We start from the raw sequence: 18,772 nt of genomic DNA on the forward strand, positions 1-18,772 counted from the left end.
AAATTTCATTACTGAGCCTAGAATTTAAAAGCTGTTAAATGCAGATACCATGTTCATTTAAGACCTTGCACCATTTCAGTATTTTCATCCTATCGAGCATTAGAAGAGGAAAACTAAATAGAAATTATCTTTTTTTTTTTTTTTTTCACCAACACTGATTAAGAAGTAAGGGGATTTTGACCAAAGGTTACTTCATATTTTAAAAAAAATGATAATCACCTGTAGGATGGAGAAGCCTGCTTCCTTCTTCCCTTCTTCCCTCCTTACTTTCGCCTGCTCCATTTTTGCAAGAGGAGCCCATAATGCTTTGAGATATTGTCACACTGCTGAAATTGGTAATACAGCCTCCTTTTGTGCCTACTGAGTGTTTTTTTTGTTTTGTTTTGTTTTTGTGTGTGTGTGGTATGATACGTATGGGAAAATACGACTTACAAAAGGTGATTTATCGTAGTTAAGGAAAAAGTGTATCCCTCCCCTCTCAGAGGTAAAGCACGAATTTGCAAGTCTTCTTCAAAGGAGGTGAAATTTCATTCCATTTCCAACCGCCTCCCTCTAGAGAAGCTGCAGCTCAAGCTACTGATTTTGTGAAGTTAGGTGTACAGTCCTGCCTTTGTTTTTATTCTAACACCTTCTCCTTCTCAGCTTGACCAGGTTTTAATTGATGACGTGCTTCCTGTAATGAAGGATGACTCTTTGCTTTCTTCCCACCCAATTGTGGTCAACGTGTCATCTCCAGCTGAAATCACCTCTGTGTTTGATGGGATTTCCTACAGCAAGGTAGGACGTCCCCCTGCGGTGACTTGGGCTGCACAGAAAGTGGAGGCTTGGGAGAGGTGGCAGAAGTCAGGGGAGCTCGTAATCGTAGTTCCTAAGCCGGTGTGAGCTGTGTCTGCACAGAGCTTGCTTCTAGGACATTCCCTGCTGTTGTCTGTGGTAATTCAGCCAAAAGTGACGGTTAGAGGAGCGATACAGCCAGAGCCCTGGTCGGCCACCATGTTCCAGGCAAACCTGCTCACGGAGGAGCAGGGAAATGGCAGTGTCAGCAGTGTCTGCTACGAGAGTTGTTGGGTTTAAAATTATCCTAAGCCAGATACTAAGCACACTCCTCTCCCATCACCTCATGTGTTGATGCAGCCCAATTCTGTCAAGCCACATAACCTGATGCAAGGGCAGATGGCCAGGTGTCCTCTCTCTCACTTCTCCATTGCACTTTTGGGGCACCGTAACTTCTATTTTTAGGAAGCCAGGCAGGAAATCAAGCAGTGAGAATAGGAAAGCAACTTTTTGTCTCACGTTGCTCACAGGATCTCAGGCCCCCTAGAAGCCTTAGCAAAGATGGGCAACACCAGCCTCTAGTGGCATTGCCCCTAAACTGGGAGATGTTAGCTTCACGTTTCGCTGCCAGTTGTGGAGCTCACATCTGACTTGGACTAAGCCTGTAGCCCAAGAGGTGTTAGAGGGCACCCCTGTTAGGTCTTTGACATGCATGATGATCATCCTGAGGCTGTCCCTCTCAGTGGTGGGGGGGACCTATGCCTCTAAGGGGTCTCTCTAGAGCCAACTGGAACCAACTGGGAGAATCCCCCAGGTCCGCCTGCCCAGTGAGACTCCAGGATGCCTGTGCCATCCAACTTCTTGGTCCTTACACCAGTCCTGGGGCTCTGTTCACTCTCTCCTCAATGAGCTATCTCCCATACCGTGTTGCATACGACCCTGATACACCGTGTTTGTGTTAGCAGCTTCTTGTATGGCTGACAGTGGTTCCTATCTGATGTTACAGCAACTTTCCACAGAACATGCAAAATCCACCATTATTAAATCCTGTTTGTTCCTTTCCTCTAAGTTCCCATTATCAGCTAAACAAGAAGTATGCATTTCATTGACTTTAGCTTTCGCTGTGTTTCAGCTAAAATCCGTAGCCATAAGTATTACTTTTATTAGCTAGTCTTGATCCATCCATTTCCATCAGTTTTCTGTTTTCAATTGTTAAATCCTCTGTCCAACAATACAATCAGTATTTATTGCATCATAAATGCCTCACAGTCAAATCATAAACCATGTGAAAACCTGCTTTGTGTAACACTGATGTTCTTAAATCAAGCTAACAAAAGTCAAGAAACATACAGAGCTAAATCAAATGTTCTGGACCAAAACGTATTTTAGTGGTGAGCTAAGCAAGTGGCACACTTTTGCATGGTCTGAAAACAAGATGGAGAAAAAAAAACTCTAGCATTAACTCATCTCTTTATGCCTAGATAATTGCTACATGAATTTTTATTTATTTATTTTTTTTTAGCAAAACACTTGAGGACTCGTGCATTGTTTGGGAATAGACTGCTTGGGATATAATTTGGCGTGGGATATAATTTGGCTTGAATGAGGAAGTCTTTGCATAGATTTAGCTCAAATTACTGTTGGTATTTATATATAAATGCGTGACAAAATTAACTTGTTTCTTTTTGGTTCTATTTTGGCTTCTCTTTAGCATTTTTCTTATAAAAACAATCTTCTCATGATAATATTCATCAATAAACAAACAAAGTATAATTTGGAATGCTCTCTGTTAGTTTTACCAGAGCAATTACAGGGCTTATACACTCCTAAAACCCTAATGAAATGCCGAAGGATCTGTGGAGCCCTTGCAGTGTATTCTGTAAGTGAACTTCTGACTGCTGCATGATCACAATAGCATTATGAACATACTAGGAAACGTTCCTACTAGGAATGTAAGAAAGCTGTACTAGAGTAGAGCTGGTGAATACACAATTAATATACATAATCCACACTTTAAAAGAAATTGCACTTCACCTTTCCAGTTTAACCATCTCCCTTAATTTGAAAGATTGTGTTAAAATAGCAATGAGATTTTTTTGTCCTTGGAGTTCAAGCATTGATTACCTTTTTGGAAAACAGCTATTTAGCAGTTCTGATAGAAATTTGCTCTTAGGAGTTCTGCATTTTTGGAACTAGAGAAGGTTAAGCTTAAAAGCTGCACATTTCTACCACATACTGTCTTGTCATATACTTGGCACTTAATACATCTCGGTAATAAGTAAAGACATCACAATGAGATGAGGTCAGCTATTCAAATCAAGGTTGCTCTCTTGAACCTTCCCAAATATTTGAAAGAAAGGAAAGTTATGAAAACACCGGGGTTCCTATAACTAGTGATTTTGTTAGCATGAGTTTTTCTCAAAAGCACTCAGTCACTAACTTCAGAGGACGCACAGTGGTCAAAGAGACTGAAAACCAGTTGTATTAAGATGCAGGAATTAACTGTATACTGCAAAAAGGAAATCTCTGCTGCCCCTAAATGCTTGCAAAAGCGCACAGTTCTACTCTTATTTTTAATATAAATGAGAGGGGATGGTCTATGAGAGGTGGTATCAGATAAGAAGTGGCTGAAAGATAAAGCTGAGGAACTGAGATATCACAATGCATAAATGTGGCCTTATGATCACTATTAATCATTAGCAGCTGTTTGATAACCACTAATGGATATCTGTTCTAAGTTCTACTCAATCATTTCTTGAACATATTTCACGGCAAACACATTAAATTACTGTATCAGAAAAGTCATCTGCTGACCAGCTTGACTCTGCAACAATAGTTTGGAAAGCAGTCTGAAGCTTATCTGTTCAGTTACTATCCTGCTACTCGTGCAGCCAAGTTTTTATTCTCAGACACACAAATGGAGGAGACAGGATTTACTAAGAACTCAGATAACATTCTTTTTTTCATGGGACAACAGGATTTTTAAACCATTCATAGCATTAGGCTTTCAGCTGCCCTTTGATTTAGTCGGGAAAATGAAAACATACTGATCTTAAGATCATATTTTGCATTTTAGAATTGGTTTGCATTGATTCTGTTTTTCCTCATTTTGTGCCTATACTGTTCTTTGTCCCACGTTTGTTTGTTTCACTCTCCTGTATTCCCTTTGTTTCTTTCTTCTTTCAAGGTCGTAATTGTTTTATTTCCTCGACCCAAATAAGTCACTTCTCTGATCCCAATTCTACCCTGTTTCAGAGACAAAAGCTCTTACACTGGTCCTAAGCAAAGCTCATTCTGAATCTGGAGCTGGCATCCCCAACAGGTGGTGCCCCAGACTTGCAGCATTTTAGGAGTTCCCTACCTGCTGGGCACTCTGCAGAGCTCTCTTCCTTGCTCGGGCTGGATGGGGCTGGTTCCCCAGATGCCCTCTCTCCTGTTCTGTTGCGAGTGAAACAGGGAGCCCTGCTTGTACAAAGTGGCAGAGGAGTTGGACAGTTACCCCCAGCTGCAAGGCTCAGGGGTGGGCATCTGATCTCCACAAAAGACCAGCCCTCACATGCAGAATTAATCTCCAGGTCTGGGCAGGCAGGCATGCAGTGCCGGGAAGGGGTTAGAAAAACCACTTCTTTAGTCAGATGGATGGTTTCTGCTTTGGCGTTATAAACCATTCGTTCACACGTTGCTTTTTAGGTGAATGGGAATACAGCGTTAGAGCAGCGTGGAATGACCTTCTTCCCTTTCCCTTTGTCCTCAGGGTGCATCGATTCTCAGGATGCTTCAAGACTGGATTACGCCGGACCTCTTCCAGAAAGGGTGTCAGGTACGAGTGGCACCAAAACACACCAGAAAGGCAGCCCTTCCTCAGGTGGCAACAACAAAGCCGTTGTGCAAAAAGTCAATACCAGAGACTCTCTGTCAGTAGCAGAAATATTTAACTCATTTCAGTACTGAGCGGACAATGCCAAGGGGACGCTCCACACTCCCACAGAACGGGAATGTGAACTGCAGGAAGATTTGACAGCGCATCAGTGAGGTCCTAAATTCATGACAGCCGATAGTAGAGAAATTTCCTCAACCCTGCTGTTTGCCCTGCTGTCAGCTAGGATCCCCTCACTCATCTGTAAAGCATGTCTTTGCAGTTTCATATGGCCATAGCCTCCCAATCCACCGAAGCCCAATATGCAGGGAGACTCTTCCTCTGAATTCCCCTGAAAAGTTACAGTGCAGGTTTATCAAATTTGCTCTTAGCTTCTCCCCTTCTAGAAAGCACTTTTTTGGCCGCTACAGGAAAGTTGTATTTTCCTTGTATTTTTTCCTTTCATATATTCAGTCAGGACAGTTCTACAGTATGGGAAAATGCAGCCACCTTGTCCACAAAAGTCAAATACTTCCTCTTTACTCGGAGCTTTCAAGAACACAAAAGCAGGTAGCTGTGGCTAACAGTGAGACAAACAGCACCATCTGCTGACTAAACCTCACCAGAATCCAGTTAACAGGGTAGGAAAGCACACTTTAACGACAGGCAGGTAAGGCTAAGGACAGGAACAGCGTTTAGGATGGGCAGACGCTTACCCAAATACTGTTATTCCTCGTAATGGACATTATAATCACAGCTTAGAGGTGGCCAGCCTGTCCTGCTACCACTCCGAGTCCACAGATCGCGAAACCTGAAATAGCTGCCTCCTCCTAACAGCCTCTTTCGTTAGACAGAAATTTGCAACAGAATAAATACACTGGTGTCCATTCAAATAAAACACGAAGAACTCTTCAAGTGCAAATATATTTCATACTACTGAGTCACACTGGAACTTGCTGGCTTGTAGCGTTACAGGATACATTGGAAGGCAAAGGAGCTTTATCAGATGAATATGGATCCATTTAACCTCCCACGGCAACACAGGGTGGATGTGCTGGGGAGCTTTATGCACAGAGCCAGAAATATCTCTTCAGCGAGCAACTTTATCTTCCGTGATGACACTTTGGTCTTTGCTGGTTTTCTCTTTGAGGTGGACGTATTTAAAACAATAGTTCATAAGAATTGAAGTTGTCTCCTGAGAAATTGATGTATTTATGTCTGTCTGTGTGTGTAAAAACCAATCATACCATATCATGAGTGATTTAAAACATTTCAATACTTTCCCACCTACAACATTATCACTAGGAAATACTTTTTATTCAACGGAATGACCTTTTCAGTATTTCTCTGAGGAACTTCTCCATGTTTTCAGCATACGCAAAGCTACAAGGATTGCTTAAAGCAACTGGCTGTCTCCTGTACTTAAGAAATTAAGACAACAGATTTTTATTTATTTATTTATTTATTTTTAGAACAGCCCAATATATTTGTAGCATATCCTACAGGAACCCTGTGTGGTGAATGTTGCCAGTAAAGACAGAGAAATACACCAGTGTATCAGTAACTCAAAGTCCCTCCAGGTTCAACGCACTACCCCCACAGATATTCTGTACAACTGATCCTATTTGAATGTGTGTATTGTTTTCACAGGAGAAGAAAAAGAGCTGATAGTATTTTCACAGTCTTCTACCTCTCTCTAGGCATATTTGAAGAACCACCATTTCCAGAATGCCAAGACACAGCATTTTTGGGAAGCTCTGGAAGCAGTATGTTTTGCGGCAATCAAACCCTCACTAATACAAGCTTCAGATCTCACCCTGCTGATTTCAATTTCCCAACCTTTTTGTATTCTGTAGCTCTTCTGTCAATGAGAGATCGTAAGCTAGGCAGCATCCCAGTGTATTCCAACGCAACTCATTTCTAGCGAGTATATATTATTTCTTCAGTTTTGGCAGAAGGGTGTGAGGAGTGGAGTAAGAAAAAAGAAAGGAGGCCTTGTTAACAAATCGACTGCTTCTGTAGCATCTCCCCTCCAGCCCAAACTCATTTGATGGGTGAAAACACTCCACATTCACCACACACTTACACCCCTCATTCTCCTTCATCTCTAACAAGAGTCATCAGTTTGAAAGCTCTCAACAGTATCCATTACCAAGAAGTTTTGGTGCTTGTCTCCACCTCCAGCTTCTGAGTCCCATCTGGGTCATTCTCTGTGCCATCACTTTCTGCTCTTTCCATTTTTATTTTTTTTTTCATTTTTTTTTTGGTCTGGACTTTTCCTTTCCATCTATCTCAGTGGCAGCCTTCTCCAGCTCCTGTCTCTAGTGTAGAAGTTTGTGCTCCACAGAAGGGATCAAATTTGATGTTAGTGATAATAATGTCTCCTCCTTCACACTCAAAATGCTGCAAGGTAACTGCTGGCTTTGAAGAAAAGGCTCTTTATATCCTTTCTGTCCTCTTCTGTTCCTTCCTCAGAAAAAAAATGAGAGACTAAGAGTGTGCAAGGGGCCTCAAAAGACACTCAGTATTTCTTGTCTGCGTTACTAGCTAGTCTCCTTTCCATGTACTTCTCATTTCCTCTGGCTGTGTTCAAGTTTCTAGATCATTCCTTCTTTCAGAGATTGTTTTGTTGTTGTTGTTTTTCCTCTTTGGCCTGAGTTTGTTTTTTCACTGCAACCTTCTCCCACCATTCACAGGCCAGTAATAAACCTGTGAGCGAAGTCATGGACACATGGACTAGGCAGATGGGCTACCCTGTACTGGAGATGGGAAGTAATTCAGTATTCAGCCAGAAACGTTTTCTCTTGGATCCCAGTGCAGATGCTTCTTCTCCTCCCTCTGATCTTGGGTAAGAGCCTACTGTAAATGTCTGTCCAAACCAGGTAGAAATACTGTAGAGGTACGTAACCTCTCTTACTGATGTGAAAGTAGGCAGTTTAATACCCATTATTGGTAAGCTTACTCTCAGAGCTTGTTTTTAAAAGAAACTAACAGGATTTTAGATGCAAATATTTCAAATTTAGCACGACATCAGACCTTTTCTCAGGGCTTCATTCTCAAACACAGCGGAGTGAAACTGGACAGGGTCTCTCACAAGATCTCAGTCCCATGCATGGACAGCTCAGATGACTGCAAGACATCTGCTGAACAACTACAAATTACTGTCTGCCAGAACAAAGAAAAATGGCACACAATTGTCTTTGCCCAGAAACCAGATACTATGATCCAGGTATCTTAGACCATGAAAGCTTATTCCTTTTCCTGTATTGCAGAGGATGTACAATATATCACAATACAGGGTCTTCTCTACATCTCTTAAAAACATGAATTACTGTGAAATAGCTGGTCATGTATAAATGATATGAAACCTCATCAAGAGCTGTTTTTTTCTTTTCCTCCTGTTTAGCTCGCGGTGGTATTGTTTAATTTTAACCATATAAACAACAGTCATAAATAGCCTTCTCAGACTTAATGTGTCCAGACAACCATCTGTAGATATACATCTACCCTCTTCAAGACAGCTGGGATACTGAACAGAAGCATATTTGTTAATTACCAGATGACCAGCTTAAGGGGAGAGGAACCCTGCCTGTGGGGTGGTGGAACAGCATGGAAAAATGACTCTGCTACACCATAGCATTAACCAGCTGAGTTACTGTTCCAAGCTGCCATTGTGTATATTCTTAGCCAGCCTCAGTTTTGAGGCAATGCAACTTTGCTAATGCTTCAGTGGAAAAGATTCAAATTACCCCATATTAGGAAAGTCTTGCTCATTCCTTGAACTAGCCCCGTACAACTAAACCAGTAAAAATTGCATGTGTGAACAGGAAGCAAGTTAACCCAAATGCATTTCCCACTAGCTTTTACTAGTTATTTTAATACAAAGAGCAAGAACAATGAGAAAGCAAAGAAACAACTGTGTTTCTGCTTTAAAAGAAAACACTTGAGCAATGGGAAGACCCATGGCATTGGCAGTTTTGGATAGGTATCAAAAGAGTCGGGATGAGATTATTAACCAAGCGTTTGCGATGTTGTACTTCTCCCAACACAAGCAGAAAAGTTTGCTGGTTTTGAAGCACCACTATCTGCAAACTCCAGCCCTGTGCCAGATGAAGACTGATGTTACAGACTATTCAAGCAAAAATTACCTCTTTGTGTTAAAAATCTCGACTTATTGCACTATGCTCTGAGATAGCAGACTCAGGAATCTGACTTTTGCCTGACTTCAAGACTTACAGTACCTTGTCATTTGTTATTTTTTGAGAAGAAGTCCCAGCATGGTTCCTACCTTAACCTGTCAAGAACCTGAGCTGTGCACTGCGCCTGCCATTTCTAAAGCAATAGGGAAATTTGATTCTCAATGTGCAGTTTTTATAAATGACTTAGAAATGAAATGCAGTAATAATACATATCATTATGCTGATATTATCTATCCTGGGACAGACTTACTCCCTTGCCTAAAAGTCCATTGAAAGTCATTACCTCCTCCTTCAACCCTTGGAGATGAGAGTGAGAAAGGTTTTAAAGAGATCCTACCAGATCCAGATGAGGCTGGCCCACTTCACATCTGGATGCAGTGTTTTGATTTAAGCAGTGAAGAGTCCAAGTCTTGTATATGCTTTATTCTCTGAACCCTGCAGGGATGGTATCATAAGCTGCCTGCTTGTTTCAAGTTTGTTTGGCTTGAAAGAGTCCTCTGCTGCATGCTGGCACTCAGAAGAAATAGTAGTTTGAAAGCTTGTGCTCTTACAATAGTGCTGCTGGGCAAATATGTGGCTGCAGCATAGCATGTCAGGAACACGTCCTCAATGTGCACAGTTAAGAGGACATAGCTATTGTATCAGATGCTCAGGAAAAGTATTTATGCATGTAATCTCAAGAACATGCAAAGAAAACTAAATAAAATTCCCACTACTAAATGCATTTCCAAGCCTTTTTTTTTCTTTTTCTTTTTTTTTCTTTTAAATGTCTTTTATGGGCTTTCTCCCGAGGAAACACAATACTGAGGCTTCTGGCCAAACAATAACCTTTCAAAATTCCACAGCAGTAAGCTGCATAAGAGTACTAGTAAAAACTCAAAGTGTATAAATCTGTTAAAATGTTTTTGTTTAGAAGATACAAAACAATAGCTGATGTTTCTTCCTGGAGGCAGCAGGAGATGCCATAACCCTCATTTTGGTATTTCCTAGAAGTTAATGACCATTCACTTAATCCAGGGCTGTAAAGAAGGCTCACGTTTTCCTGGAGCACTTGTCAGCAGGGCACTTCAGATGGAATAAATACCTCCTTGGGATGGACTGTAATGTTCTAACATGGAACAAAATAGCTTATTAATTTTAGCAGCCCTGTGTAGGTGGCAGTGCAGGTGTGCCCGTGGCTTGCTCTGCTCTCCTACTTCTCTGACTGTCCAGTCATACTCTTGGTCGGGCTGTGCTTACAGCCCAAATGTCTAAGCGTTGGGCTGTCCTCACTCAGCTTGGACACAGGGCATAGCCCAGGCTGAGAAGCCTGCACTTGGCCACTGGGGGTATTTGTGGAATCGAGGAGCAAGAGGTAAGGTCACGCTTGGCCCTCGGTGCTTTACAGTCAAGGAATTATGGTTGTCTCAGAGAAGGAGAAGAGGGTGGAAATGGCAAGAGGTCTTACTGGCTGTACGGCAGTGGTTGCTTAAGCTCTTTCAGTTTTCCCATCTGTAGAAAGGGTTTAATAGCACTTAAACACTTGTTTCAAGTGAGCGTTATAAAGGTTATCTGGTGTCTGCAGAAAGCCCTAGCCATATTAACACTGACATGAACCATCCACATATAATCATCTTTTACTAAATTAATTGGTGTGTGCCCTGCTAGATTATTATCTGATATGACATAAAGATACTACTCAAAGCTGCGTGTTCCAGAGTTATGATAATTAGCTACACAACAGAGTACACCAGAAATTCATCCACACAATCTCTCTCTGATTACAGGTAATTACTCTCTCCAGCACTGTTACCAAGAGATGAAGAATGATGTATTCTGAACTGCCCTAGCAGTTCCATTGATTAAAAAAAAAAAAAGAGAGAGAGAGAGAATCTGGCAGATAGTGCAGCTGCCATACGTTAGACACATAACCAAAAAAAAAAAGCTGGGGGGGTTTACGAGGGGTATTTGGTATATTTATACATGCATAAATACACAGTTGGCTTCATAAAACACGGTGTACACATTAAGCCCATTAGAAGCATACACTGGAATTTTATTTTTAGCATTTGATTTCAAATGTCATTTGATTCTCTTTCTCTTTAAATAATTTCAGTTACAAATGGAATATACCAGTGAAATGGGGACTGGGGAATTCAACGAATTATACTTTGTACAACACATCAGATTCTGCAGGTAAACTTCCCCTACTCTTTTACTAGCAATGCACTGATAAAGCTTTTCAATGTCAATCTTCAGCCTAATCACAGAGGTCTCCATCTTAAATTTAAAAACTAGCCAGCCTCAAGTAATTACTACAATTCCCTATTCTAACACAAGTGCTGGTATCCATTAATGTCTATAATAACTCATTGTTCCTCACAGCCATTTATAATAACAATAATCATAAATATAATAATTATAATTGAGGTCTGGATCTTATTTTGATGTTCATTAAAACCAAATACTACTTTTGGAGCCAAGACATCTCCACTAAGTTCTATGTCGTATCAGATGCACAAACTGATCACTGTTGGTTTGTTTTGCAGGAATTACAATAACATCATCTCCCGATTCTTTTGTGAACGTGAATCCAGACCACATCGGATTTTATCGTGTGAATTATGATAATCAAACCTGGACCGAGTTAAGCAGTCTTCTGCTCAACGGCCACGGAGTGAGTGTCATAACATTAACTTGTCTGTTTGGTGTCTTACAGAAGTCTGTAGAGACAGTTTGTATCTGGAAATAATCTATACATTCTTGATCACCCTCTTCCTCTTTTCATACAGAATTTATCAGCTGCTGACCGTGCGGGGATTTTGGATGATGCCTTTTCTTTAGCAAGGTAAACTAATTCCCTGCAGAGACTTCAACACAGGTTTTTCACTTTCCATTGCCTCTTAGAATTAACTCAGGTGATTGAAAGAAAAATTCTGAATTTTTTACTTTTTTTTTTTTTTTTTTACTTATATTGTCCTTTCAAAAGAACAAATACAAGTATGCATTGGTAACCTGCAGTACTAACATAGTCAAGAGAAATGCTCCCTCTCTGCTCAGTGGAAGAAAAAGGAGGAGTTCTTAGAAAGGGGTGCTTTTGCCATGTAGGAAGCAATGATGGAAGCACTCCAGAAGAAGCCAGGTGTCCAGAAAATCAGAGGTATGCCTTCAAGGCACAGCATGGACATTAGGAAGTTCCCACCTCAGCTACCTTGTTTAGAAACTTGCTTAGATACTTCTAGCTCTTGCTCCCAGCCATGCTGACGCAGATGAACTTTAGGTGAACTCTGTAATAGCCCGTAAGTCTGAAGCTCTTCACCTTTTCAGCATGTCTCCAGAACCAGCCATTTCTGTTGTGGGACACGATTTAATACACTCGGTTGAGGGCTGCCCACTTGTGGGTGCACTGGGCTGCTGCACAACATGGGCAGCTTCTCATTACAATGAGAGCTCCTGCAGTTAGGCATTGGCCAACAGTGGTCCTCAGTGATCTCTTTGGAAAATGCGTCCCACATTACATACCAGACTGTTTCCCCCGTCAAAATTTATTATTTCGGACCTTCTAAAGTGAGTAGCCTTCTAGTATCTTTACAGAAGTGAGTTCTCCAAATTCATTAAAATAACAGAAGTTATGTTTTCTCCTTCCTCAGAGCTGGACTTGTGAGTTACTCTGTTCCTCTGGAGCTCACAAAATACTTAACAAATGAAGCAGACTATTTACCTTGGCATAGAGTTATATCATCTGTAACTTACATCGCAGATATGCTTGAAGACGATACAGATCTCTATCCCCTGTTTCAGGTGATGAAGCAAAAATACATTCCTGCATGGCACTACTGGATCTGACAGTTCAGTATCTGTAATGGCAATAATATTGAAGTTCAAGTGATTTTCAGTGTTGCTGAGCTATCAGGATTTACTTTTTGTTACTGTACTCAAAAAAGTGCTGAAAGCTGCTTAGTACCAATCTCTGAATTACCTGGATCAATTCAAGTCTATGTACTTGGAGGAAAGAAATTATGCCTAATTATTCGTATAATCCATCACCATAAGCCACAATACAGTCATTTGTTTCTGAAGGCTGCTCGGCATCCACTAAATAAGGATGTATTGGGCAACAAGATCTCTGACACTTGTCCTCAACGTGAAGAATGGCTACGTCTCAACTTGTCAGTCAGAAGGTTTGATAGTTGACCTGAAGCTGAACATGATTCAATGGTCGCTAAAATAACTATGTCCTGAATTCAGGATTACCCCTGGAAAAAATGTTATGGCAGTGTGCCTTTGCTATACCTTGGTTTTCATTTTGGGGCATGGGCAAAGCTCGAGAGAAGCAGACTCTGCCGTTCTGACTGACTTTGCCCTTCAGTCCTACAAGCAAGAGTGTGTGAGCATGCTGTGGCGATCTGGAAAGATTGTGTGTGTGTGTTTGTATTACTTTTTGTTTAAGAGATGCTAGTTCTTGGAAAATAAATGAGAATAACCTATAAAGATAAATACGCTGTTCTTTAATGAAATCTATACAAATAACCAAACCCTGTTTCTACTTCAGGAATATTTTCGCCATCTGGTAAAACCCATTGTGAATAAACTGGGCTGGAGTGATTCTGGAGGCCATTTGGACAGGTTGAAAAATCTTTCTTTCTTTCTTTCTTTTATGATATTATTGGTGGTTTCAAAGAATGCTAAGCAGAAGGAATATTTCTCTCTCTCTTCCCTTCTCTTTCTTTTAAAGGCTTCTTCGTGCATCTGTTCTCGACTTTGCGTGCAGCATGAATGACCCAGAGTCTCTGAGCAGTGCTTCTCAACAATTTGAGCAATGGCTACAAGGAACAACGTGAGAGCTCATGATTTTTGTGGCTGGTGAATAACACTGCCTGTGACGTGGTCACAGATCTCAAGCAGGAAAGGGGGAAGAATATTAAAGTGCTTTTTTCTTTATGCTAGCATTGCTGTAAATCTCCGACTCCTGGTATATCGCTATGGGATGCAGAACTCTGGCAATGAGTCATCGTGGAATTACATGTTCAAGATGTACCAGGAAAGTTCATTAGCACAAGAAAAAGAAAAACTGCTGTATGGCCTGGCGTCAGTGAATAACATCAGCCTTTTGGACAGGTGATTTACATACACAAAGATTATTCTTTCCCTTGAGACGCAACTATTCACCGTTTGCTCATTCACCTCTCCTCTCTCCTGTGCTGTCATTTTGTCAGATTACAGCATGAGGAATGCAACACATTTTAAAGCACAGTTATCTAACACCCCCCTCCGAGATTGTGCCATAGTAGAAAAAAAGCCTTGCTCCTTTAGTGGAAAGATGTTGAACATGTAGTTGTTTCTGCATGTGATCAACAGCCTTCAGCTTTTCCAGCAGTGCCTTCATCCTGTGTAATTTTAGCTGCCTAATAGGCAGCAGGAGAAAAATATTCTTCTACATTTCTTCTATAATCAGGAAAGGGAAGCAAGACTTACAGAGCACTGTTCATCCCAGACCAGGAAAGGGACTCAAAATCAAAGGGTACTGATGCACTGATGGGGAACCTGATTGCTGTGCCAGGCTGGTGCAGCCGTCAGACTGGGCGAGCACCTCCCCTGGCTGTGACTCTGCATGGCCACACCAATTCCTTTAAGCTTATCGGATACCTTTGTGTGCAGTTGTACCACAGAGCAGAGCCGCAGGCAAACATCTTCACTGGGACCATACACCACTTTGCTGGAGCTCTGTCTAAATATCATAAAAAGGAGCAGTCTCTGCGTGAATGAGACCCAAGTTTAGACAAGATGAAACAAGGAAGTACAGGAGGTTCAGGAAGAGTAAATAGAAGAGTTGGAGTAATTAAAATAGTGGTAGGAGGCAGCTGTATTCATAAATTCTTGTGGCCACAAGAGCCATAACCTAAAGCCATTCAGTAAGTAATCACTGACATGATGAAGGCATTAATTAATTATCTAGATCAACCTAAATTTGCAAAAAATAAAGAATCCCTCCTAAAGCAGGGAAAATTTGCCTCTTAATTTGTTATTAAAATACCAAGGGAGGGAAAAAGAGCAAACGGTTTGATAAATTGTTCCTGGCACCTGCATATAGGAAAAAAAAGAGACAAAACATAATCCCAACACATGACAGCCAAAGGCTCTGCTGCTGAGAAGCCATGACCATGCTCCTCATTGCCCTGCACACGTGCATGCTGAGGGATCCCCCCTCTGTAGCCATCAAAACTGTATTCACAAATAAAAAAATAAAAAAATAAAAAAAATTTGGGCTATTTTCAAGTAACTTAGTGGCATGAACTCTACTTCTTTTCTAAACAGATGCTCAACTGTCCAGGTTACTTTCAATACTCTATGATCTCTTAATACAGTTTTCAACGGGTAGTTATGTTTTAGATTGGTGTACTTCACCATTAAAATGCTTTCGACAGAAATAATATTCCTGCTTGGAAATGACTGTAAATTGTGGTGGCAAATGCTTGAGAAACATAGGCATTAGCACTGCATTATTTCTCTTTGACATCAGTGAAGTCTGCATTGAAAGTATTAACTTATTATTTGCTTTCCCTGGTAACAACCATGAAAGGCACTGATTCTTACGGGATTTCCTTTAGGTATCTGAAATACGTTTACGACACCAACTTCATCAAAAGCCAAGATGTGTTCACAGTCCTGAGATACATCTCCTATAACACCTATGGGAAAACAATGGCCTGGGACTGGATTCGGCTTAACTGGCAATACTTAGTTGACAGGTACGTTAATGATCTCATGGAGTAGTTTAGGTCTACAGGCCTTTCTCTGTTGTCACTGTACAGCCATAATCACTGTCCTCTTCTTTTCTCTGGAAAGGTAAAGTTTGTGAGTTTCCTTTCATTTCTGTAAAAGCAACCAGTTCTTATGCTCAGCTTCTTTTCATAATGAAAACCAAAAGCATAACCAACACAATTACAGCCACCTTCTGTGAAAAAGTACTTGGCTGCTAACTCAAAAACCATTCTTTCCCTAAATGACCATTACCGATAAATGGTGATGAAAAAGTATAGAAAGTTCCACTAAACATGTAGAGATCTCTTCTTTTTGCATGGAAATGCTCTGCAGTAGTCAGTCATGTCTCCACTCTGATGTAGAGTTTTCCTTCTCTTGATTTCATAATGAGAAGACAGTGTACAGAGCAGTAATTTTAGAATTAAAACCCTTCTGGTGGTAACAGCAAGCAGCAGGAGGTACAGACGAGCAGTGGAAGTAACAACAAACCTCTTAGTTTTGCTCCTCCCTGTTGGAGTGACTTCCCTCTCCTTCCTTCCCCTATCTAAATGCTGGGTGAGGGCACGGAAACAGAACCCACCTGCTAGCCTAGAGCTGCGAACCAGGCAGTGTTTGTATTGCTAAGCAGTTCATTCCACAGCAGGAGATAGACCTGGGAGGACCAAAATATCTTGAAACGCCCGATTTCCAATGTGAGACAATAAACCATAAATTAAAGTAATAATAATCCCCCAGAAGAAATCATTCCATTACTAGACTTATTTGAGAACAGTATAGATATTCTCTAGGAGTACCATTTTTCACGTGTTTCCAAAAATGCTGAAATATGGGTGCATCTGTTTTATTATAGAGCTGTTAGAAGTTTAAGCTTCAGATAATTACTTCTGTCTTTTATTTTGAACAGCTTTGCATCAAACATTATTATTATTATTATTATATTTTTTTTCCCTAGATTCACTATAAATGACAGAAACCTTGGCCGAATAGTAACCATCAGCCAAACCTTTAACACTGAACTCCAGCTTTGGCAGGTATGGTGCCAGCACTTCTCTTGGTTCTAAGCCATCACGTTTTAAAAGCTACTGGTCAGAAAACTGGACTTTTTATTCCCTAAGTATCTAGAGCAGTATGAATTATTGTAAAGCTTTACCAGTGCTACTAGCTTGAGCTTAAATATCACTCTCACCCCCAACTGCACTTGATCTGGTCCCCATAAAATCCTACTTGCCAATGACGGCGTTATCTGCTTCATGCCAATTCTTTCTCTCTCTCTTTTCCAGATGGAAAATTTCTTTGAGAAATATCCTAATGCTGGGGCAGGAGAATCACCCAGGAGTCAGTCAATCGAGCAGGTGAAGACTAACATTCAGTGGCTGAAAGATAACAAGGAGGAGATACGAGCATGGCTAGAGTCATGGAAAGGCCCTTAAAGTCTTAGTTAAAAATACCAGGCCTTCATTCTGGGCGTGCAGATCCTCGGAGATATTTAGCAATGCGGATTTCTCACCTAGGTACTTTAGGGGACCAAGGTCTAATATTTTTTCTGCAACCACTCAGGAGACCACTGCCAGAGCAATGTTTGTGTAGCCGCTGATCCTGGATCCTGCCAGCGCTTGTGCACATGAATAGCTTTGTATTTTGAGAGATTCATTTGCCTGAATAAACAGGACAAATATTTCAAGTTACTCAAGGCAGAAATGATGGCAGAATTGGGGTCCTTGCTTATCAAGCGGCTCTCAGGCCTTCCATATACCACTCTGAAAAACTACTTCATGGTTGATACAGAAATACACCTACGACACTCAGGGATTCCTTTCCATGTGCACCTTGTGGGAGCTTTGTTCTGGAGAAAAGGGAATTATGCAGTGATTTAAACTTTGTCTGAAAATCGCCCCCTATATTTATATTCATTTACAAAATCTACATTTGGGATTTAGCTTTGCATTCTTATCCTACAGAAAGGCCGGTTAAGCTTCCATCTCCATTGATTTTTGAAGTTTAACTACTGGTACACAAGGGATCAATATTATCAGCTACTTTTTCAATGTTATTAGTTGGGATTCGGTAGCTTGGGGAAGGGGTTGTCTTAGTTATTTTTGTCTTATTTCTAAATCTTGTCAAAAGAACTTGTGGCAGCCTTTACTGCAAACAAAGACAGGTGGTACTTGCTGTCTCCTTTCTTAAGGAAAAATAAAATTTAGAAAATCTACCTGAAAGTCTCAGTCTCTTTCTAATAAAGTGGGAAAACTGCATGGCATATAGAAAAGCAGCCATTTCATATGGGGTACATATAGCTTCAGTGACTTTTAAGGGGAAAACATCTACTCCCTCTTCCAAGGAATTAAAAAAATGGCAAAGTCAGGCAGAGGACTGCAAATCAGTAGACAGCAGAAGCACAGGCAGCAAAGAAACAACTCTCTGTTTCCAGTCCCTCTGCCACTGCGATGCTGGGGGAAGGCACTGGGGCCACTCTGCCTGCCTCTGAGCTGCGTCTTGACACCGTGCAGGCAGCAGACGTGAGCATCGGCCCCATCCTCACCGCCTTCTCCCTGGTCTCCTGGGTGGAAAGGAGCAGCAGAAGGGAAGCAGCTGGAGCTGGTCCCTGTGTGAATGCCCCGGGAGCAGGGCCACAAAGCATCTCCCCGTAGGTAGATCTGGGAGAGGTGAGGCACAGCTGTCTGGAAACTGCAGTGAGATGGGATGACAGAAGCACGGAAAAGCACTTCTCTTCCCTTTAGCCTGCAATGCTATTCAAAGGAAAAGCTGGAGATGCTGAAGAGGTGTCTCTGATGTACAGAAATGCTGGGGTACAAGCTCTGCCTGCCTTTGGGCTTCTGTTCAGCACAGGGGGCTCCAGAGAAGCACATATAGTCACAGGTGGAAACAAACACTTTACCCTACTCCCCCAGGAGATTCAGGGCTGGTACAGTTTTGGGCCTCTCCCTAGATACCCAAATAGCTGCAACAAGCCCAGACTGATCTGGTGACCAAGTCAGCCGTCCTGTCAAAGGAAAATGTCAGCAGCCATTTGCCTCCCACAAACAAAACATGACAGGATGCTGACTAACAGTGGTAACAACTGGCTATAGGCACCAGCTTCTCTTTAAGGCCAAGAGGCAGCAAAGGGCCAAGCAATTTCTGCCAGGTTTTCTTATTTTCAGATTGATACACAGAGGACAGAGAGAGTGAAGCAAAACCACCA

At 41.4% G+C, this 18,772-nt stretch overlaps 1 protein-coding gene across 1 annotated transcript in view; it reads left to right on the forward strand.

The window, feature by feature from the left end:
- ENPEP (glutamyl aminopeptidase) overlaps positions 1–17,779 on the forward strand; it is a 34,561-nt gene extending 16,782 nt beyond the window's left edge. Inside the window, exons 7-20 of the mRNA XM_013185387.3 lie at positions 643–777; positions 4,529–4,594; positions 6,331–6,396; positions 7,327–7,478; positions 10,925–11,004; positions 11,358–11,485; positions 11,601–11,656; positions 12,459–12,609; positions 13,361–13,434; positions 13,544–13,645; positions 13,756–13,926; positions 15,417–15,557; positions 16,523–16,601; positions 16,851–17,779. Coding sequence (XP_013040841.3) covers positions 643–777; positions 4,529–4,594; positions 6,331–6,396; positions 7,327–7,478; positions 10,925–11,004; positions 11,358–11,485; positions 11,601–11,656; positions 12,459–12,609; positions 13,361–13,434; positions 13,544–13,645; positions 13,756–13,926; positions 15,417–15,557; positions 16,523–16,601; positions 16,851–17,000 — 1,551 coding nt within the window. The 3' untranslated portion in view covers positions 17,001–17,779. The remainder of the gene's footprint in view (positions 1–642; positions 778–4,528; positions 4,595–6,330; positions 6,397–7,326; positions 7,479–10,924; positions 11,005–11,357; positions 11,486–11,600; positions 11,657–12,458; positions 12,610–13,360; positions 13,435–13,543; positions 13,646–13,755; positions 13,927–15,416; positions 15,558–16,522; positions 16,602–16,850) is intronic.
- The last annotated feature ends 993 nt before the right edge of the window (positions 17,780–18,772 follow it).

The sequence above is a fragment of the Anser cygnoides genome, chromosome 4, assembly GCF_040182565.1.
Source record: "Anser cygnoides isolate HZ-2024a breed goose chromosome 4, Taihu_goose_T2T_genome, whole genome shotgun sequence".
NCBI classification, from domain to species: Eukaryota; Metazoa; Chordata; class Aves; order Anseriformes; family Anatidae; genus Anser; species Anser cygnoides.